Genomic DNA, 24283 nt, shown 5'->3' on the forward strand with positions numbered 1-24283 from the left:
TCACCCTGTGCCACTCTTCTCAAAGAATAGAATACGTGTAACAGCAACCTAGTAACAGGACTAGTAGGTGTGTCCAAGACTCAATATATCTACACAATTTACAACAGAACACCACAAACACATCTTGCCTCTGGGAGAATTAACTAAATAGATTAATTCTGCCTTGTTTCAATGAATTTGGAGGCATATCAATCCAAACTGAGATCTCAGATTGCAGTAATATTGGCTACTTATTCTTCAGACTATTAGCAACGGCGGAGCCCCAATATAACACTGTCACCATAAATGCAAGTATCACTAGAGGATCGACAAAACCACTCCAAGTATTCAGAAAATTTCATATTTGCTGCCAGTTTGCACAAATGTGTGGTACCTTCTAGTAAACATAGTGCACACTAAATCAAGTAATCTTACGAGAGCATGATTTTCCATCTTCATTGAGCCTGTAATGTGGTTTGCATTCACAATGATAGGATCCTGGCTCACTGATGCAGATGTGTTCACAGCCATGATCCATTTCAGCACACATATCTATGACTAAAAGAAAACAGGTATGTAGAAAGTAGCCGTCAATCTACAGAATGCACAATTCAATTATGCACCACAACCTAAACAAAACGACAACACAAAAACGCTCAACAACAAAACATAACACAATGGCATGTGTTAATAAGACACTGTAACATTACCAAAAAGACTACACCACCATGCAACACAAAAGTAGCACAAAGAAACATCCCACAAAAAGTGACAAAAAAACTAAAACACAACAAAACCTAAGAGTAAAACATAACAAATATCCAACAGGGAAGACAACACAACTAGACAATCACAATACAAAACTATAAGAATACACTAGCCAACACTAATGCAGCAGCACAGCATTGTACTACAAACCCACAAATACTAATAAACAACAACATATAAAACACAATAAAACACACCAAAAATACAACCACAAGACAACACAATAAAGAAATACCTCACACCACAAAAGCAAAACTTACACAACATGTTACAATGAAATAGCACACATTTACAGCACAAGGGCATTGTTGTGCTATGGTGTTGTTTACGTTGTTGTTTACTGTGTTTTAGTGTTGTATTGTGTTAAAGTATTGTATTTTGTTTGTGAGTCGTATGAAGGGTCTATTTTTCTTGTGGTAGTCTTGTTTCATTTTGTGTTGTGTTCCTCTACTGTGTGTTGTTGCTATTAATATATTGCTGTTTGTATTATTATAAAGTGATGTTTCTTTGTCTCACCGCTAATACTGGGTTGGATTGTTTTACTGTTCAACTTCCACCACTTACATATGTACAAACATTCTTCCCATCTAGTGATATCAACAAAAATCCATGTTCCTGATATAGTGGTAAAGTGTATGCTCCTAGTACTGTCTTTTTACCATCGAGAATATGTACCAGTGCCGAACAATTACATTTATGAATGGCTTTGCTTACTAGTTGAAATGGTTGTTTTATGCTATCCTTGAAAATCAAGGTGCATGCCATCTCTAATAATGTGCCTACTAAACACAAAATCTAATGCTCCTATTCAACTATGTCTTCACCTAAAGCTGTGAGCGTGACCAGGCTCTAGCACCGCCGTGAGGGAAACGGCCAGCGCTCCCGGGGAACTACAATACCCAGGTGCCCCGGCGGCGGGAGTGACGACGCACGAGCGCCCGGAGGCGCCTTAAAGCACGGAGCACCCAGAGCTTCTTGGGGGACTCACCTAAAGCCGTGAGGTGAACGGCCAGCGTGACCAGGCTCTAGCACCGCCGTGAGGGAAACGGCCAGCGCTCCCGGGGAACTACAATACCCAGGTGCCCCGGCGGCGGAAGTGACGCCGCACGAGCGTCCGGAGGCGCCTTAAAGCAAAGAGCGCCCAGAGCTCCTTGGGGGACTCACCTAAAGCCGTGAGGTGAACGGCCAGCGTGACCAGGCTCTAGCACCGCCGTGAGGGAAACGGCCAGCGCTCCCGGGGAACTACAATACCCAGGTGCCCCGGCGGCGGGAGTGACGCCGCACGAGCGCCCGGAGGCACCTTAAAGCAAGGAGCGCCCAGAGCTCCTTGGGGGACTCACCTAAAGCCGTGAGGTGAACGGCCAGCGTGACCAGGCTCTAGCACCGCCGTGAGGGAAACGGCCAGCGCTCCCGGGGAACTACAATACCCAGGTGCCCCGGCGGCGGGAGTGACGCCGCACGAGCGCCCGGAGGCGCCTTAAAGCACGGAGCGCCCAGAGCTCCTTGGGGGACTCACCTAAAGCCGTGAGGTGAACGGCCAGCGTGACCAGGCTCTAGCACCGCCGTGAGGGAAACGGCCAGCGCTCCCGGGGAACTACAATACCCAGGTGCCCCGGCGGTGGGAGTGACGCCGCACGAGCGCCCGGAGGCGCCTTAAAGCACGGAGCGCCCAGAGCTCCTTGGGAAACTCACCTAAAGCCGTGAGGTGAACGGCCAGCGTGACCAGGCTCTAGCACCGCCGTGAGGGAAACGGCCAGCGCTCCCGGGGAACTACAATACCCAGGTGCCCCGGCGGTGGGAGTGACGCCGCATGAGCGCCCGGAGGCGCCTTAAAGAACTGAGCGCCCAGAGTTCCTTGGGGGACTCACCTAAAGCCGTGAGGTGAACGGCCAGCGTGACCAGGCTCTAGCACCGCCGTGAGGGAAACGGCCAGCGCTCCCGGGGAACTACAATACCCAGGTGCCCTGGCGGCGGGAGTGACGCCGCACGAGCGCCCAGAGGCGCCTTAAAGCACGGAGCGCCCAGAGCTCCTTGGGGGACTCACCTAAAGCCGTGAGGTGAACGGCCAGCGTGACCAGGCTCTAGCACCGCCGTGAGGGAAACGGCCAGCGCTCCCGGGGAACTACAATACCCAGGTGCCCCGGCGGCGGGAGTGACGCCGCACGAGCTCCCGGAGGCGCCTTAAAGCACGGAACGCCCCTCGCACCCGCAAGTCGCACGCGGGAGAAGCCCGGGACAAGGGCGGGGCCATCTGTGGCCGTCAGGGGCTGACAGAGGCTGGGCTGGGCCAGGTCCCCAACACCTTCTATACCGGCCCTGAAAGGTACTGTGACACTGTTAGAGGGCAAAACATCAACCATGTCCACTCGCTCTGGGAAACCGCTCAGAGCTGTAGGAGAAGGGGTTGGGGGGAACCCAATGATAGGCACTATGGATAGGTTCATAACTAGAGTAGCGGCAGTCATAGAGAAGGAGATAGCGATGACGGAACGTCGCCTCTCCGGGGATCTCTTACCACCTAGACGATCCTCTCTTGGTCCTGCAGCTAAAGTCTTGTCACCCCCTACAGTTAGGGCTCCATCTCCACCTATTGTAGAAGTGCCTGAGCATCCCCGACTATCTGAACTAGGCGGAAGCATTGACAGGCTAGAAAACTTATTAGTACAGCTAACACCAGGGGTTGCTAGTGATGATATTGAGGGAGGGTGTGTCTTACCTCTAATTTCCCCTGGTACTAGCCAAAACTTCCAGTTGCCAGACCCTGTTCCTCCTGTGGGCACCTCATTGCCTTGCGTGTTTCAGGGTGCTTTTAAACGTGCCAAGAGGAAAAGAGTTGTGAGTACACGAAAAGGCAGTCACCCTATATTGTATAAGCGTTTTAGGAAACAAGGGGCAAGGGCCACGGGGCAAAAAACAGGTAATGGCCAGAGTGCAGAGCACTTGGATGGGTCAGGAGAGCCCCTGTTCCAGGCAAGGGGTCTTGATACTAATAACAAGCATTCCTCAATTCAAGTTCCAGTTTGCCTGGACCAATTTATTAACGTGCTCAATCGCTCTTTGATACCACTCATAGACCAAGTTAAGAGGGTGGAGGCCAGAGTAAATAGTCTCGAGCAGTCGACTCTTGACAACTTTTACTCACTCAAAACTCTGATCAAACAACAGATTAGAAATAGTCAGGACCCCACATGTGGCAAGTTGGGAAATGGAGCAGCTATTGTAGGTGCTCCGCTACAGGATCCAGTCAAGCCAAAGACGGTGTCTTTAATAGCATCAAGTGTAGCACCAACTTTAACTAATATTGCCCCACCTACGTCCAACCCAGGTCCCGCCCCGCAATCTAATCCACAGCAAGGGAACTCTACTAACGTCCCTAAAGCTCATAAGATAGCAACGAAACCAAAGGCCTCACTGGGTGTGCAAAATCCTAATTCCAAGCTTAAGCAATTACCCTCAAATAGTACTAAGACCAAGGGAGATGGGGCAGCTTTGTTAGCTAACTCTGCCGAAACCCACTCGGCAGCATATGCTCCAGCTGCACCCGCCCTGAAGAAATATCCCCGCACCCCATGCACTGACCTTCCTCCGGATTGCCACCCCTATGTAGTTGTACTGGTTAAAGCCCCACCCCTGAAAGATAATCAACCAGAGACCCACCAGGCCCTAAAAAATAAATGCCTCCACTGGCTAAAAACAAATAGACCACTCCCTGCGGGCGTCGATGGACTAATCCTCGGTGTCCGCAGGGTGAGCTGGGTTGGCAAGAGCAAGAAGCAGCTGGAAGGGGACTGCGTTATTATTAACTTCCAGGATAATAGAGTGGCCAGATTGATATGTAGTCAAGATCAAACGGTGGGGGGCACTGGAATTAGTGCAGTGGACCTGACCTACTTTTACCCGCGGCATTCAAATCCTACAATTCTAAGGCCTGTGTTGGGGGAAACAAGCAGGGGTGCCATTGGTGGAATGTATAGTATCCCTGAGCCCCTTTTATATCCACAGACTAGGTGGCTCGGTCAAAACGGTGGCCCTACGAGCCACTGACTTGAAGTAACGGGAGATCTAGATAGGGGGGAAATGGGCGAGTCCCTACACGATATAGCACTGTCACCTACCTCCTCCTCCCTTGATGAAACCAAAATTGTACCACTGGTAACTTTGGACCCTTCGGGGGACTCAGTTTCTAGTGATCATTGGGGAGCATTGCTAGGTAGAGATAGGGCGACTTCATGCCAAGAAATAGTTTCCCGTTGCGCTCCTGCTGTGACGGACCAAGTCTTTAAGGTCTTCAGCTGGAACGTTGCAGGAATAACTAGAAAACTGGCACTGCCGGACTGGAATGCATTAGTGGAAGAATATTCCATATGCATCTTCCAGGAGACGTGGAGTAGGGAGCCAGTACACAGGGTGGGGTACTCTGCTTATGCCATTCCTGCTGTCTGCCCAGAATCGGGCAGAGGACGACCCTCGGGGGGACTTCTTATCTGGGTAGCTTCATCCCTAAATTGTAGGGTAGTGGAAATTAAGACCAATAGTCCAGATCTACTTAATATCATATTGAAGGATGTCAGGGGCCGTGTTGTTTTGAACATATTTAATGTTTATGCCCGTGGCACTAAGGGAGGGAGGCAGTCTCCCACAATTGCTTTGCTGGAGGACTTGTTAGGGGCTACGCCACACAAAGCCTGCAGCTTGGTTGCAGGTGATGTAAATTGTACGTTTGAGCCCTTGGGCTCGGATGTTACTCAGGACCAGGATGAGGAGGATGGCAGGAGGGGGATACCTGTCTTAGAGCTGCCCCCGATCAAAAAATGGTCAGAGGTGGCACTGCAGCTAAACGCCCTTAGTACAGAGTACGGCCTGAGGGCCCTAAATGGAAGGACAAGCTCGGACAGGGGGGTGCCCATACATATAATAGGCCCAACCACGCATCAAGAATCGATTACATCTTGCTTGATGTGTGCTTGTGGAGCTCAGTGAGGGATATGGTAATATTACCTACAGTTGAAAGTGATCATAATCTGTTGTCCCTCACTCTAGCTCCGTGGTGGTCTGTCATTAGTGGGGGTCCCGTATCTAGCGCCATAGTTGACTTGGGTGAGGCGGAGGTATCCCTTTGCGGTAGACGCTTGAAGTGGTCAAAACTTCTCCTGTCTGCCGGAAAACTTGAGGCTGTGTCCCAATTATTGACCTTAGCCCACCAGAATTTAGGCGTAGTCGAAGGGGGCTCGGGGGAGGCATGTGAAGTATTTTGTGGACTAACTGGGGCCTTGACAAATTTGTTTACTGTGCGTAAGAGGCATGGTGGGTCAAAAGAAAGGGCCAACAAAAGAGACGGCTGGTACAACCATAACTGTAGGGAGGCGAAAAAAAACCTAGTCGAGGCAGTCAAAGCAAAATCTCAAGTTAGGACAAAGGAGGCTAGGAAGGTCTACTCCAAATTGATCCAGTTAGCAAAGAAGGAATGGGAGGAGAAATTTTGGGCAGAGCTGTTGGTTGCTAGTAAGGATAAAGATGCTAGGGGGTTCTGGAAATTGATAGGCTCCCGTAATAGACCCGACGACACTCTGAGAACTTGTACCATCCCACCCCAGAACTGGTTTCGTCATTTCGGGGCCTTATATTCAGCGATAGAAGGGCCACTAAACGAGCCAGCTCTACTTTCCTTTTCAATGGAGGATAGCTCTTTTGGCTTGTTCACATCCCGGGAGGTTGAGAATGCCATCAAAACCGTGGTCCCACTGAAAGCTGCAGGCCCGGATGGGCTCCCAGGGGATTTACTGCGGGCCTACCCATCGGATTGGGGTCAAATAATTTCGGCCCTCTTGAATGCTATCTTGGAGGGCGGCCCGATCCCTGAGTCGTGGAGAGGGGCAGTGGTAGTCCCCATATACAAAAAGGGAAGTAGAGACATTCCAGGGAACTATAGGCCAATAAGCCTGATTGACTCTACACAAAAAGTAGCTGGAAAAGTCATTCTGGGGAGAATTCTTCAATGGGTGGATGAGAACCAAGTCCTATCGGACTTTCAAGCAGGCTTCCGCCCAGGAACTGGTACAATTGAGCAGGTCTTTAGGCTAACATTACTGCACTGGAAGGTGGTGGAACTGGGCAAGGGCAGTCTTTATTTGGCCTTCATTGACTTGAAGACTGCCTTTGACCTAGTTCCCAGGGAAGAACTCTGGAGGGTTCTCCATCGCCTGGGCCTGCCCCCGTACATTCTGTTCCTTCTAATGAAACTCCACACGAGCAATTTTGCTCAGGTTCGCTGGGGGAGAAATGTCGAAACAACAGATAGGATTCCTGTCTGTAGGGGTGTCAGACAGGGTTGCGTATTAGCTCCCACACTTTTTTCCCTCTATGTAAATGGTGTGGTGGAGCATCTGCTACAGGAACCTGCGGACGCACCCTGTCTGGGGGGTGTGCGGATCCCAACATTATTGTTCGCGGATGACACTCTGCTCATTTCAAAGACCCCTCAGGGGCTCCAGATGTTGTTGACCTGCTTTCAGGACTTTTGTGAATCCAGAGGGCTGGTGTTAAACGTAGAAAAAACGAAATATCTTATACTATGCCCACCAAGGAAATTAGGTCGCCCTCCTATTCTGAACTCAGTCCCTTTGGAGAAGGTGACCGAATTTGACTATTTGGGCTTACGCCTGAATGATAAAATGAGTTGGTCTTCACACATCGACAAGATGGTCCTCTGTCACAAAAGGGTAGGAGGTGCTTTACTCAAAGAATATCATGCATCTCCCAGATCCTCAGTGGCGCCTGCAATTGAGATTTACAAGGCAAGGGGGGTCACATCTGCCCTGTACGGTGCAGAGTTATGGGGTCACTGCAATTTGGAACACTTATCCAAGACTGAAAACAAGTTCCTGAAGGACCTCCTAGCTCTCCCCTTGAGCACCCCAACAGTTCCAGTGCTCTTGGACTTGGGCTGCAAAAGCATTAAAGACCAGGCCCGTCTTCGTCCATTGCTCCTATGGTCCCGCATATGGAGGGTCCCGGAATTAAAATCCTATGCCGACGGCCTATTGGAAATATTGAACATGGGGGGCTGGAACAAGATCAAGTGGCTGAGGGACACAAAAACTCTTTTGGGGGAACTGGGCCTAGGAGAATGCTGGACTTCAAGATCTGCCCCTCCCAAGGCAGTCCTTAAAAAATTATATTGGGATTGGGTCTCGTGTCAACTAATTGGGAATCCACATCATTGTAATTCGACGGTAGCGTTTCTTAAAATAAAGGATGTGGTATTATACGAACCCTACATGGACCTAATTACTATGCCAGTGGATAGGGCCCTTTACTTCAAATTTAGAGTTGGCACCCTTCCGCTAAAAGCAACTATATCGAAGTGGAAGTCCTATGCCCATTTATCCCCCTTTTGCGCTTGTTGTCCAACTAGGCCTGAGACGGTGGCACATGTACTCTTCGAGTGCCCAGACTATATCCATCCAAGGAGATACTGGTTGAAACCCCTTTTCAAACGCTTGGGAACACGTATGCATTCGGTGGCTCTTCGAATTTTATTGACTGATACCTCTCCACCTATAGTCTGTGGTGTCTCTAAATTTTTAAAACGTTCCTGGTTGATTCGTTGCAATAGATTGACTATATCGGTTTAATTCTTTTTTAGCTAATTTATCTTGGGGAGCTCCCTACAATTTTTATATATTTTAAGAAATGTATGACATACTTGTATTTTTTTTTTTAAATGTTGTTTTTAATGTATGTTATGCTTGTAAGATATCTTTTGCATATCGAATAAAGCTTTCAACCAAAAAAAACAACTATGTCTTCTACAGACTCCATGAATTACATCTATAAAAATAGGCACATTTCTACCTTAAGAAAGATCAATTTATGTGGTTCACACCATATTGAGCTCAGAAATGCAACTTAACTTCATTCATGTTTTGCCTCTGTCTCCTCAAAACAATAATCTCAATGTAATAATGCTACTTTTACTTCACCCTGTGCCAATCTTCTCAAAGAATAGAATACGTGTAACAACAACCTAGTAACAGGACTAGTAGGTGTTTCCAAGACCCAATATATCTACACAATTTACAACAGAACACCACAAACACATCTTGCCTCTGAGAGAATTAACTACATAGATTAATTCTGCCTTGTTTCAATGAATTTGGAGGCTTGTCAATCCAAACTGAGATCTCAGATTTCAGTAATATTGGCTACTTATTCTTCAGACTATTAGCAACTGCGGAGCCCCAATATAACACTGTCACCATAAATGCAAGTATCACTAGAGGATCGACAAAACCACTCCAAGTATTCAGAACATGTCATATTTGCTGCCAGTTTGCACAAATGTGGGGTACCTTCTAGTAAACATAGTGCACACTAAATCAAGTAATCTTACGAGAGCATGATTTTCCATCTTCATTGAGCCTGTAATGTGGTTTGCATTCACAATGATAGGATCCTGGCTCACTGATGCAGATGTGTTCACAGCCATGATCCATTTCAGCACACATATCTATGACTAAAAGAAAACAGGTATGTAGAAAGTAGACGTCAATCTACAGTATGCACAATTCAATTATGCAACACAGCCTAAACAAAACGACAACACAAAAACACTCAACAACAAAACATAACACAATGGCATGTGTTAATAAGACACTATAACATTACCAAAAAGACAACACCAAAATGCAACACAAAAGTAGCACAAAGAGACATCCAACAAAAAGTGACAACAAAACAAAAACACAACAAAACCTAAGAGTAAAACATAACAAATATCCAACAGGGGAAGACAACACAACAACTAGACAATCACAATACAAAACTATAAGAATACACTAGCCAACACCAATGCAGCAGCACATCATTGTACTACAAACCCACAAATACTAATAAACAACAACATATAAAACACAATAAAACACACCAAAAATACAACCACAAGACAACACAATAAAGAAATACCTCACACCACAAAAGCAAAACTTACACAACATGATACAATGAAATAGCACAAATTTACAGCACAAGGGTATTGTTGTGCTATGGTGTTGTTTGCTTTGTTGTTTACTGTGTTTTAGTGTTGTATTGTGTTAAAGTATTGTATTTTGTTTGTGAGTCGTATGAAGGGTCTATATTTCTTGTGTAGTCTTGTTTCATTTTGTGTTGTGTTCCTCTACTGTGTGTTGTTGCTATTAATATATTGCTGTTTGTATTATTATAAAGTGATGTTTCTTTGTCGCACTGCTAATACTGGGTTGGATTGTGTTACTGTTCTACTTCCACCACTTACATATGTACAAACATTCTTCCCATCTAGTGCTATCACCAGAAATCCATGTTCCTGATATAGTGGTAAAGTGTATGCTCCTAGTACTGTCTTTTTCACATGTACCAGTGCCGAACAATTACATTTATGAATGGCTTTGCTTACTAGTTGCAATGGTTGTTCTATGCTATCCTTGAAAATCAAGGTGTATGCCATCTCTAATAAAGTGCCTACTAAACACAAAATCTAAAGCTCCTATTCAACTATGTCCTCTACAGACTCCATGAATGACATCTATAAAAATAGGCAAATTTCTACCTTAAGAAAGATCAATTTATGTGGTTCACACCATATTGAGCTCAGAAATGCAACTTAACTTCATTCATGTTTTGCCTCTGTCTCCCCAAAACAATAATCTCAATGTAATAATGCTACTTTGTCCTTCTGGCATAAATACCACTGGCCAGATTTATCATTAGATAGCATTGCCTTTGTGTCGCACATGATGTCGCAAAGGCAACGCAATCCTTAGTCACCTTGCATGGCCCTGCGTTGTTTGGTAAATCTAGAGTAACACAAGGCAGCGCTTGTCCCTGCCTTGCATTACTCCCTCCTGGAAAGGCGCTCCATGGGTGGAACATGGGTGTTCCCATGCATCCTTTCATGGATCTTAGTACATTCACCTATTTATCGAAACTGGCAAACCTGGGAATGCGTCAAAATGCTACGCCTTCCCGATAGAGATGCAATGAGCAGATATATCATTATTTCTCCCTGTCTTTTCCTCTTTCTAAGTGTGCTGCTTTCTGCAGAAAAATACACCTCTAATGTTTGTTTTTATGTAGGAAGGAGTCCCTCCCTACACAAAAACAATCCTGCCTGTAAAACAGGGACCCTTGAACCTTGATGCAAGGGTGCCTGCATTGGCACACTGCTGAATTGAGAGTGCTAGCAGAAGAAAAAAGCAGGAATGCACCACATCTTGGTAATTCTGGCACACTCCTGTCCTTAACGGTTGACAAAGCACAGCAAGTTGTTTTGCTGGGTTGCGCTGTGTCAAAGTTTGATAAACTAATAAACTTCCTTGGATGTTCCCTGTTTTTCAATAACGAATGAGATTGAGTGTAGCTTGATTTCTGCATGGGTTCCTGAGAAAATGGTATATGGACATCAATCCAAAATAAACGTTTGAAGGTCACGGAGACTAACATGATTATCATTAAAAAGAAGACAAAAACAAAGCTCTGGGGGGGTTCGACACCAGAAAATCAAAAAATCTGAAAATTATAAATCAGCTGGCCTCTAAGCATTTCTACTTATGTTAACTATGTGTTAACATTGTTAAAAAAGGATGGTGGAGAAGCGGAGGCACAAGACACCATTATGCTTTTAGTTCACAGTAGCTATTTCGTTCGTGCTTATGTAGTAACAATGGTTGTTGGTCCTACATGCAGGTGCGCCATGATCCTTGTAGGTGAATAAAAGGGTTGTTTCCCCGTTTAGAGAGCTTTCGAATAAGTGTGTGGATCTGAAGTGGTGTGGAAAGGAGATAGGCTTTCTTAGGAAAGAGGTTTTAGGCACAAAATGACTATTCATTGTTATTTTCATGGAAATTGAAACATACATTGAAATGATAGGAATATTGAAGATTTTAAGGCAAATATATTTTCAGCAAAATGTATCTAAGCAAAATAATTTTTGCTTGCAAAACAATTTAAATGTATGACCCAAGGAGACAATATAGCGCAAAATAAAGTGTTTGCAACGTAAATTTGGAGAACATATACGGCAAAAGAAAGTGTTTGCATTGTACATTTTTCTTCTTGCAAATAAAATTGTGGCATGCACATGCGAGTTGAAACAACACATTGTGTGGAAAATGAGAATGATTTTCTAGAGGTGTCTTTGATGGTCTAATGGTAAAGTTCGGGTACATATTGGTCAGTTACCCTCCTAATATTCAGAAAGGATCACATCTAAAGGAAGTCATCTTACGAGAGCATGTTTTTCCGTCTTCAGCAAGTCTGTATCCTGCGTTGCATTCACAATAATATGAGTCTGGCACATTGACGCAGGTGTGGTCGCAACCATGATCCATTTCAGTGCACATATCTACTTCATCTACTTCTGAAAAACACAATTATGTACACAGCTCGTCACTCGACCTTTCATTCCCGTTTGAAATATATCCACCCCATTATTTGTAATAATTAATTTTACCAAGTACTAACAGATTTATATTTATATTTAAAAATAGAATAAAAAGACCACGCACACCTTTTGTATATATCTTATGCAAATTAATTTGTTGACAATAAAAAATATGCATGGCGCATAGAAATTTCTGGATGAAACATCAAGGTTTGATAAAGCAATAGATCTGTCATTTTTCATGGGAAAGCGCGTATTCGTCTGTTGTCGAGTCTGTGTAATTGTAATTTAATTGATGTCAATATGGGTGAGTGGAAATTTTACAAATGCAATGTTATGTTATGCGGTGTCTTGCTGGCTATAAAAGTACCCTCGTTTGCCACGGTTATCTGACTGCCAAGGCTACCTATCAGCAGTTATGAGGCTGGTTCCTTAGGCCTCAGCAGAACTCGTGTATGCTGAGATACTGCACAAACTCAATTCTGACTCAGCTGAGGATCAGCAGAGTCTTGGAGTGAGGCAGCTCTAAGCACCACTGCAATCTCGTATATGACACACTTAGAATTCCCCTGGTGTCTACAACCCAATATATGGTCCCTTAGTGACACTGATTGGTGTTTCCCTGGTCTCCCTTAAATGCTGCTCCAGGGACAGGATGGTGGGCTGAGACAGGCTAGTTCAATGTCTCAAGACATTGCACCAAAGCAGTGAGGGCTGTTGTATGTTGACTGACTTCTAGCACCAGCCAATCATCAACAGTTTGCCTGACACTGGAGCCAAAACCGCTCCTCAGTCAGGGTGGTGGCTCTTAGCTCAACGACTGAGCCAGGGTTGCTGGAAGCTCTTAGCTCAACGACTGAGTCAGGGTTGCTGGAAACCCTTAGCTCATCGACTGAGTCAGGGTTGCTGGAAGCTCTTAGCTCAACGACTGAGCCAGGGTTGCTGGTGGTTCTTAGCTGAACGACTGAGACAGGGTTGCTGGTGGCTCTTAGCTGAACGACTGAGACAGGGTTGCTGGAAACCCTTAGCTCAACGATTGAGCCAGGGTTGCTGGAAGCTCTTAGCTCAACAACTGAGCCAGGGTTGCTGGAAGGTCTTAGCTCAACAACTGAGCCAGGGTTGCTGGTGGCTCTTAGCTCAACGACTAAGCCAATGTTGCTGGTGGCTCTTAGCTGAACGACTGAGACAGGGTTGCTGGAAGCTCTTAGCTCAACGACTGAGACAGGGTTGCTGGTGGCTCCTAGCTCAACGACTGAGTCAGGGTTGCTGGAAACCCTTAGCTCATCGACTGAGTCAGGGTTGCTGGAAGCTCTTAGCTCAACGACTGAGCCAGGGTTGCTGGTGGTTCTTAGCTCAATGACTGAGACAGGGTTGCTGGTGGCTCTTAGCTGAACGACTGAGACAGGGTTGCTGGAAACCCTTAGCTCAACGACTGAGCCAGGGTTGCTGGAAGCTCTTAGCTCAACAACTGAGCCAGGGTTGCTGGAAGCTCTTAGCTCAACAACTGAGCCAGGGTTGCTGGTGGCTCTTAGCTCAACGACTAAGCCAATGTTGCTGGTGGCTCTTAGCTGAACGACTGAGACAGGGTTGCTGGAAGCCCTTAGCTCAACGACTGAGCTAGGGTTGCTGGAAGCTCTTAGCTCAACAACTGTGTCAGGGCTGGTGCTTTACAGTCGGTCCGGGCAAGAAATGTATTCCTCCGGGAATTTCGGTGGTGGGTTTGAGCCCCTGGAGGCCGGTTTTGAAAGCCCAGGACTGCTCCTGCTGCCTCTCTCATGTTCCCCACCTCCTTGCAGGGGGTGGGGGGTGTGGGGAGGAAAGGAGAGAGAGAGAAAGAGAGAAGCAAGATGGAGCGAGAGAATGGATGAAAAAGAGAGCTAGTGTGAGGAAACGAAGGGAGTTGGACTAGTTTGAGCATTTTTGCCAGGGCTGCTTTTTGTAAACAGCAAATAAAGCTGCAACAATGGCAGGAACATGGTGTCAGCTCCAAGAGCCGATTTCTGTGAATAATCACCATTGTTGCAGTGATCCATGAATTGCTTTTTGTTTGTATTACTTCGTGATACCAGTCCTGCGTCAACAAAAGAGAAAAAGTGAATTCCTCCCTGTGCACACCTTTTTGACTGCTGGACCGATGGGATGACTGTAAGCTGGTGCAATGGTGAAACTTCATAAGTCTTGAGTGACAGTTTATAAACCCTAACGAGTGATAAATGTGGACTGATAAATGGAATATGAGGAGGGTTTCTTCAGTGACTGACCCATCGGTAGTCACTGTCTCCTTTTATCTGACCCAATGGGCTGCCAATAGGCCCATCCCTTACCCCACTCCACACCAATGTTCCTAGCCCTTCCTCTGAGCCCTTTAAAACCACCTGCATCACAGCCCATTTCCATTCATTTAATCTACAACCGAGGCAGTTATGGTAGAACTGGTAATGAGCTGGCAGGAAGGAGGCAATCCCATTACATCATTGTCCCAAAATAGAAAATTGTTTGGAGGATAGTTGCAGTATCTATTTGAATAATTTTTCTGTAGGAACCCACGCAGGTGTTAAATATACATGTAATACACTTTAATTCATCAGGATACACATTATGTGTAAAGGAAGGACATGGTATATTTGAAAGAGTGGCTTTAAGCAGCCAAAGATAAAAAAATTACAGCTAACTTGATTTGCCTACATTTCCATAGAAATTTGGTAAAATACTAAAATTCAAGGGAGTGTATAGAAATATTCGAACAAAATATTTTGCATTTCTAAGGAGGGCACAAATACCGTGATGTAAATTTGAACCAATGCATTTTGATGAGTCTTGAAGCATAACATTCAGAAACATGGTTTGCTGATTTTTTCGAAATGGATCACCGAAAACGACCGTTGATTTTACACAGAAACCGGAAACGTTGCTGATTAGGAGACCTAGGTTAATTTTAAAGTGCATACTAATTGAAATTAAGTGCAGCTGGCCTTCAACCAAAATGTTTGTTCCTGTGCAATTAGTGAGCAGAGACATAATCAAGAATATAATACAAGGTACATATAAACTAGGCTTAAACGCGCCATCAAGAGATCAACGAGCTATGCTGTCCATCTGTGGAATGAAACTGAGAGAGCACAAGTTTGAAAAAATGTATAAGTACGCCATATTTACAAGCACGTAGTTAGTTTAAACATGTTTTGCACACGAGTGTTTTATATTCAGTAGTGAAATGTATAGAATGTTAAGTAGAGTAACTATAATTATAACGGTGTGAGATTAATGTAGAAATGTTGGAATATATGTGAAAACCTCATGTTCTCATGTTAAAAGAATCATGTCCGAATTAAATGTAACTTTGAAAATCCAGTATTATGTGTAGGCCTTAGGGCAATTCACGGCAAACCTGAACGTGCTGCTAAAATTAATGTGAGATAAGGTTGACATGGTTCTTCCAAATGTACTATTGAACTTAGGGTTAAAAGTATATGCTTTATAGATGTGTTATTTTAGAAACGTATGCTAGTTAAGAATGTTTGCTGTTTAAATCAAGTTAACGTTTTAAGAGTGCAGGGACCTGCTGCATGTAAATCAAGTAGGCCAGAGGAGATAATGTCATGTCGTGTAAATCGTCATGTGCTCGTTAGAGAAGAGGTCGCGAGGCGTCCAGCACAGAGCTTTGAGAGTGTTTTATGACTAAAGATATGGTGGAGTCTGGAATTTGAGGCCCACTGCAGGACGAGCTGTATGCAGGTGCGAGGGTCCTAATCAGCTCGAATGAAAGGGACTTTGTTCAGTGGCGCCTTGCGCAGGCCTGTAGGAGTTTCCAGGAATTTCAGGGGGTATCAGCGCACTGAAGAAGAAGCCTGGGAACCAAGGTCAACTATAACGAGGGTCTTCAAGAGTACCATCATGGAGTTTACCGCGCAAAGATGTACCACGTGAGGGGCGTCCCAAGGGGCGTTCCTATCAGAAATGTGATTTGGTATTAGGGAAAGAGACCCGGGAGGAGAGCAGAGCAGATGATTTTGGGAGCCTAAGGAAGCGGATGGGTAGGCAGATAGGCTGATCAGGAGAGACCCATTATCAGAGAAGAGACAAAGAGAAGTGCGTGATCTTCTTAGGAAGTCACCACGGCTGACACCTAGAGGGTTAAGATCTTGCTAAGTAGGGATGTCATTTAAAATAGTGTAGGGACAGACTAACCTAAATTTTCTTTTCTGTAATGACTTTGAGATTGCAACTTATATCTATTTTGACAACCCTTATGGTCTTTGAGCTTGTACTTATTATTTTGTTCTTCAGACTTAGGTTATTCAAGAAGTTCATGTTTATAGTGATACCAATTTACCTTTTGAATCTCATTTTGAGAAGTTTGTATCTTCAGTTATCTTTGACTTTATATTAAAACTTTAAAACTTAAATTTGGTCAGTGGTCATTTAGAGTGGTGTAAGTTCTTAAATTGATTGACTTATTGCGAGATTACCTTTTACTCAAAGACAGGTACCAACGATTCAGTCGACATAGTTTGGGATTTGGTAAGATAATTAGTAACCAGTAATCCCGCGTTAGCAAAACAAATTGTCAAAGCAGTATTCACAAGACTCACAGGCCCTTATATTAGGAGTTTAATAGGGAGGGTGGATTCCCCTCCCTATTAAACTCCTGATTTGTGAGCTCTGTTTATTATTCGTCATTATTTATGTTTCCTCTGCCTCCGCTGGCAATGCCAGTGGAAACCATTGACTGAAAGCCCAACATACATCGGGTAATCGGTCTAAGTTCCTCAGGCTGTCCACCCTTTTTTGGTCGACATTCTGATGCACTTTTTTCAGGAAAAGAAATAAATGATTCCCACACTCTCGGAGAAAACCGCAAGCATGCGAGGGAGATTTGTGTTTTGTTTTTCAAAAACCAATGTCCTGCTTTGGGAGTTTATTTTTGAAGAACCAAAAAGTTTGCTTTCTGAGTTAGGTGGACATGGTGACCACACAGTCACGCTCAAGGGACTTCGACTAGGCAGGTGATATCTCTTTTTCCCAAAAGCGAAGCCACATGTCAGGTTCCATAGAAATTATACTAATTTATTTAAAGGGAGGCATTTGTCCAGCTAAATTTACAGAAACGTGTAAAGAAATGTAAGAATCCACCACAACCTAAACGTTTTCAAAGGCACAAACCCAGCAGGATCAAAAGTATCAGTTAACTAGAAACAGTAAAATCATATCACAACGTATTACATCTGCAAACTCATGATTTCACAGCGGGTGGGCAAATTCATTTTTAAAAATGCATTCAATCCACAATAGGGTATCAAAACCACGGGCACTTAATATTAGTTACATACATCAACGTTTGAAGAGAAATGAAAATGCTGTTTTGAAAATGATATCACGTGAGCAGGTACACTCGTTTCTATGATGTCGTAGGCATTAAAATATTATTTCATCCAATCAGAATTAGAAGCTCAATAGAATATGGGAATAATTTACGAAAAGGGTGTGATCCGTGATGGCAATGTTTAGCATGTGAACAAACAATTCTGAACATTGTTGGCATACGGTTCTTACCCTTAGGCTTCAAAGGCTCTGAGGAATGCACAAAAAAATTTAAAATGGTACAAATTATATTTAGGAATTGTCATGTGTCTGGAGTAGTATATTAAAAGAAATACCTCTATAGTTTGTCATAAAGCCACACTCGGAGGAAAAAGATTTGGCCAGAGAGTTTTACATATGGATTATAATTGTGTAGTCTTTAAAAATCAGAGAGAGAGAGCGAGAAGAGTGACCCTTATATCTTTTGTTTCTTACTAAGCACAAGGGAAATGGTAATAATTGTCTTTTTCAATAAGCCTAAAACTGAAAAATGTGGAGCTTAGTAAGCATTGTTAATTCAATCTGGGAGCTAAAGAAATTGCAGAAATATAGATAACTCTTTTATGAATAGAACAAAACGTAAATGATGGTGCAACCCACATGAACATTTTAGCTTATTTCATACTGACATAAACAAAAATATGACAATGCAGCAGTTAGTTTAAGAATGATGGAAGGTGACAGGTTCTCACTGCTAGGATGTAATATTACACAAACATTAACAACATTTAACAAATGAAAGTAGCATGAAATCCTATCAAGATGAGTTGTGGTGAGACTCCAGTGATAACACTTAAAACGGAACCATAAGCTCTAGGAATAGTGAAGCAGATCTTGCAAAATGTCGCTTGTGTTTCACTTATGAAGCAAATCTTGAAAATAATCTATTTTGTTTTCTAATATTTTAAAATATTCCCTCAATCATTGAACTGTTGGCTAGAAGAAACGTTGAGGCCTATTTTGGGTTCGGCAGGTGTCCCGCCATCCAAACATATTTGGGGATCTCTGCCTGCCTGTTGGAGATCTCTATGTCTTCGGAAGAACCACCATCACAATGGTTCCTATGGAGGCACTAAAGCTTTGTGGAACCTCCACCCTTTTTAATGTGGCTGCTCCGCAAAGTTTTTTTTGTTCTTCAAAAACCATCTCCTTAAGTGGGAGCTTGCTTTTGAAAAAAAAAAATCGAATGGCCCTGACACCCCAATGTTTGATCAGAGTCTGGTGGGGGACATTAGTATTCTGTTTGGGACCACCAGGCTGTATATGGTGACCATGAACAGGAACAACAACTCCATCTGAACATTTGTCTTAAAGAGAGAGGATGGTCTGAGGTACTACTACTAGTCTGTTCAGTGTGTCCCACTATTTTGAGACTAAAAGTGAGGATTTTTAGGCTGCACGAACTTCATTCACTTTCGTGTTATAATAATCTTTCATTATTTCTTGCACTGAAACGAAGTGTATTGTCTTTGGAGATACAGATAACTCCATGTATAGACTACAGTATCCTATGGTCTGCAGATGATAAACAAATGCATAGTAGTCAAGCTGAAAACTCACACTCCAGAATTTCCTCCTGGGCCATATACATTGGTAAAGTTCCTTCTCTATATATCCACTTTCCATGACCCCTAGTGCACATTAATCATGTAATTAAGTGAGAGCATGCTGTTGGGCACCAATTACATTTTTGTTGGGGATGAGCAGTCCACAATCACGTTTTTTATTAATGCTCACAAATATCACTCCACTTCGGCTGTAATTGGTCTGTCTGAGCTGATTATAGCTTGATATGATTATCCATAATTGACCCCGCCTGCTACACATTCGCATATTTAAATCCTACTAATTTTCTATCATTGGCAAAGATGGAAACATTACAATTCAAAATCCTCATTGAATATCATAAAACATATTACATTCATTATCCATTGTCCTTGAGAAAAAATAAGAAGGTGCAATTGCACATCAGAGGCACATTTTTGCATCTGTAAATGCATGTTATGTGAATTGACACACATGAATATATACACTGTGGGTCTGATTCACAAGTCTCTATTTGACCTTTGCCACTAGAAATGGCTCCATTAATTCACAAAACCATAGACATTCAGCAGTTGTAGTTAGAGTTATGCAAGAAACTATAATTCGTGCATAAAGGTAACTATAACTCATGCCCCCGCCATGCACAGTTTCCTCATCAATAATTTTACAGAAAATGTTGCTCTGATATTATCAGTGATGTCATAGAAGATGTCATGAGTGATGTAATATGTGGGGTTATTATCAGTGCATAGCAAATGCGTTAGTTATAGTTCCCTTAGGACATGAGTTATACCTTCTTTACAAAACTATAACTATAACTGCTGAACTTCTAAGGTTTGTGTGAGTAAATTGTGGACCTACCTATAGCGTCCCTATAACCTTTGTTTTTTATAGTGAATATCTAAGGGGTTTTAAATTCTATTTCCTAACAATAATGTACCTGTAACCTTCGACTTTTTTCTGTGAATTTCTAAGGTTTTCTTTAGCACAGTGGGAGGAGGGGGATTTGGCCACATGCCTGGCCAACCCCTTTTATTGCAGCCATCCCTAATCCGTGCACAGCCTTTGGGCGTGAGTGGCAGGGGGTTTGCCACAGGGCCTGGCCTGTGACCAGGCACTGCATCAACCCCAGTGTACTGTCAATCCCATGCTGCGCAAGGCCTTTGGCCGTGCGTGGTGGAGAATTGGTTGCAGGGCCTGCCTGGATCCGGTCCTGTGGCAAATACCTTAAAAGTAACCAACCTGGGAAGGGGTCACATAGCCCCCTTCCCTAGGTTGATTTTGGCTCCAGGAACCCCATTATTGTGGGGCTGCAAGATTTTTTCGGGTATGTGGGTATGTTGCCCCCCTCACTGGGCTGTATTTTGACCCTGGGGATCTCTCAGGGCCCAGCTTTATTATAAATGGGGAAGGGTTTCTCAGCCCCCCTCCACAGATGGGTATCTGGGCAGGGGATCCATTCTCCTGGGGCCTAGACATATTTAGAAGGGGAGGGGGCATGCAGCCCCCCTCCCTGGGCAAATATTGGCCTGGGGACCCCATCCCCTGGGGCCAATTTTATTAATGATTAGTGAAGGGTTTGGCCATTCTATGAAGGGGGAACACAGCCCCCTTTCCTGTGCCAATGTTGGCCCCGGGTACCCGATCTCCCATGGCCTGGCCAGTAAAAGGTCGGTGCCTTAGAACCCACCCAGGGCACCCAGTGCCTCTTTGTTGGAGGCTGCGGGGGAGCCCCAATGCCCCCATGGCCCCAGCCATCTTACAGCCTCCAGCTGGAGCTGGCATTGCACTCACCCACAGGGAGCAGCAAAAAACTGCTTCCTGTGGGTGGATGCAATTTTTTCATCCACTCCCAGTGGATGGGGGTATTTTTAATGCTCCACCACTGGGAGCGGATTTAGTGTTTGGTTTAGCTTGACAAGAGCTTTAAAATTGCTCCTGCCAAGTGAAAGCAAACACATTGGCAAGCAGGACAACTTCTGGGTGCTGGGGGTGGGCACCCCAGGACATACCTGAGGCGAACCTTGGGGGATGGGGTCCGGAGGGCCAGTAATGACTCCAGGAGGTAGAACCCCCATCCAATTTCTTGACAAGGCTGTGACCTGTGGTTTGGGGTCCCCAGGGCTGGAAATGGCCTGGGGAGGGGGACACACATGCCCCCTCCCCCAAGTATATAAAAAAATCCACCCCTGGGACCTGGCTCATCCGGGAGGGCACATAAAAAAGCAGAGCAGGGACCCCACCATCAGACGTAGGGTCCAGGGTATTTCTACCCTGCCCCTTTGTCTTTTTTAATGTTTTTTTCATGAGACTCAGCTGAGTCAGAGTCCCAAGATGCCTGCCAGCACTTCCGGGTTGAAGTGTTGACAGCCATTGAGATTTTAATAGGTTTACTGATTATAGAATTGGGATTTTATTAAAGGCGAGGAGGCTAGCATTATGCATTAAACTTTTATTTCCCACTTCTGAGCAGCACCATTAAAAGCTAATGGAATCTTTAAACATCACAATCAAAAAGAACTTTCAAATCCATATGTAACATAAGACCACCATCTTCCTCCTCTTTTCGTTTGCTTCTTCCAGCTCTTTTCACATTCCAAAAGTTGAATGAACTAAAATTAACTCTCTACAAAAAAAAGACATAATATCAAATTTAACAAGCAAAAAAGAATATTAAATGCTTTAAACTAAAAAACAAGTTAACATTTCCTAATATTTAAAATAACTATACACACCCAAGAGAAGGGTGGGAGAGATAATGCTAGCCTCCTTGTCTTTAATAAAATCCCAATTCTAGAATCAGTAAACCTATTAGAATCACAATGTTATGTCAAGTCAGGAGGCTAGCATTATGCATGTTCAAAGCTTTTCTAAAACACATTTAGAAAAATGCTCCACTGATTAAAAATAGAACTTCCTGAACACAGACACAGAAGACCAGTTAGCTGCCTTAATAATATCCTCTAATCTTCCACCTAACATGCTCATCCTACTTGCCATAGCCCCACGCTCGGCATGCGCAATGAATTTAGACACATCAACACCAGCATCCTTCATGGAAAATTTAACCCATCTAGCAATTGTTACATTAGAAACAGCCTTGAACGGCTTTACATAAGAGATTAAAACCTGATCTACTCCAGCTCCCCTTTTCTCCAACATTCTGTTTTCATACACCTCTAAACAATGAACCACACACGAACTGGGACAATCATCAAAAACTGGATAAAATACAGAACTTGACATTATCTTAGTCCTTTTACATAATTGAAAAACAACACCATTTGATCAATAAAATCTATGGGAAACTTCCAAAGCCTTGACATCCAAAACACTCCTGAAGAAGATAAATATTAAAGTATCTAACTTCCATGATAACTCCCTAGAATCCAAGAGCGTATTACTTGGCCAGGCCATAATTAACTTAAGCACCAAATCTACATCCCATAAAGACTTATGTTTTGATTCAGGTGGTCCCTTTACCCGAACCCCTTTCATAACCCTACAAACTAGAGGACTCCATCCAATAGTCATACCATGACTTAAAGAATGACTTGCAGAAATCGCTGATCTATAACAAATTCACTGTCCTATATGACATAATCTTCTAAAACAGCCCAGGCAAAAAATGAGCTACCTGAACATCAGTTGCTTCGAAGGGGTCCAAACCCCTTACCATGCACCAACGAATCCAAACTTTCCAAGATCCTCTATACCTTCTTCTTGTCCCTGGTGCCCAGGACTCAAACAATAACTCTGCAGCCGTTCCAGAAAGATATGAGAATGCTTTTGAACCCCTTACATCTTCCAAACTAGAAGGTTGAGTGAGCCTGACTCCCCCAAGGGATGCTCCTCTCCTTCCACATTCCTCAAGAGACCTCTGAAAGCTCAAATCAATAGGGGCTCTGGCACTGCTAACTCCATCACAGAAGGGACTCTTCCAAAAAGGATTACCCAAACTAACTGGCATCTCTGTTTTCTCACCTGAACCAGAACTCTTTGAATCATAGAGAACGGGGGACAGGAATAACCTCTCCACCTTCTCCAATCCTGCTGGAATGCATCTACTGCCATTGCCCCTGGATTCCTTTCCCATACCAACTGCGGCCCAACCAAAGTTGCTAGCATCCGTCTCCAAAACAAAATTTAGGCAATCTCCAAAAATTGCCCTTCCATTCCATGAATCCATATTCTCTCTCCACCGAATCAATTCCTCCTTTGCCTCCAAAGTAACATCTACCATGTCTCCATTCCACAAACCTCTTGACAGCCCTGACGTTTTCAAACGCTGTAGCGGTCTGTAATGAAGTGGTCCTGGAAAAATCGCCGGAACTGACGAACTCAAAAGACCAATCACTCTTGCCAAATCTCTCAATGATACTCTTTCTCTTTCTATCACTTTCTGAACCTCCTGTTTTATCTTGCTTACCTGCTTCTCCGGAAGACACAACTGACACGCAACTGTGTCCACTACAAATCCCAGAAACTCCACCCTCTTTACAGGTTCCAGAACTGACTTCTCCAAATTTATTAGAAAACCGAAACATTCCAAAGTGCTCATAACAAACAACAAATGTTCCTTCACAACAACAAGATGTAGAGCTGTAGCGATGTAGCGCTGTAGCGCTCTGTAATGAAGTGGTCCTGGAAAAATTGCCTGAATTGACGAACTCAAAAGACCAATCACTCTTGCGAAATCTTTCATTGATAATCTTTCTCTGTTTATCACTTTCTGACTCTCCTGCTTACCTTCCTTACCTTCTTCTCCTCCGGAAGACACAACTGACACGCAACTGTGTCCACTACAAATCCCAGAAACACCACCTTCTTTACAGGTTCCAGAACTGACTTCTCCAAATTTATTCAAAAACCCAAACTTTCCAAAGTGCTCATAACAAACAGCACATGTTCCTTCAAAACAACAAGACCTTGATTCAAAATAATGTCTAGATAAATTATCATCCTTATTTCTCTCTCCCTTAAGTATCTTACCACTGACCTTATCACCTTGGTGAAACACCATGAAGCAGAGGAAAGACCAAATGGAAGGCTCTGAAACTGAAACAACTGACCTTTCCACCTGAACTGAAGAAACTTCCGACTTTCATCAGCTATAGGAATAGTGAAATAGCATCCTTCAGATCCATCTTCACCAACCAATCTCCTTCCTGAAGAACATATTTCAAGAGATGAATACCCTCCATCTTGAAA

General features: G+C 44.0%; 1 protein-coding gene across 3 annotated transcripts in view; it reads right to left on the reverse strand.

Moving 5' to 3' along the window:
* Nucleotides 1-24283, reverse strand: part of MATN4 (matrilin 4) — a 176864-nt gene that overhangs the window by 93455 nt on the left and 59126 nt on the right. The window contains exons 5-7 of one of the 3 annotated variants that reach the window (XM_078652191.1): nucleotides 12011-12142; nucleotides 9140-9262; nucleotides 415-537 (exon numbers count right to left, since the gene is read on the reverse strand). The exons of 1 other annotated variant lie outside the window; for it this stretch is intronic. In XM_078652191.1, the coding sequence (XP_078508317.1) occupies nucleotides 415-537; nucleotides 9140-9262; nucleotides 12011-12142 (378 nt within the window). The remainder of the gene's footprint in view (nucleotides 1-414; nucleotides 538-9139; nucleotides 9263-12010; nucleotides 12143-24283) is intronic. One more of the 3 variants, XM_078652192.1, reaches the window with a different exon arrangement.

The sequence above is a fragment of the Lissotriton helveticus genome, chromosome 7 (assembly GCF_964261635.1).
Source record: "Lissotriton helveticus chromosome 7, aLisHel1.1, whole genome shotgun sequence".
In the NCBI taxonomy this organism is placed as follows: domain Eukaryota; kingdom Metazoa; phylum Chordata; class Amphibia; order Caudata; family Salamandridae; genus Lissotriton; species Lissotriton helveticus.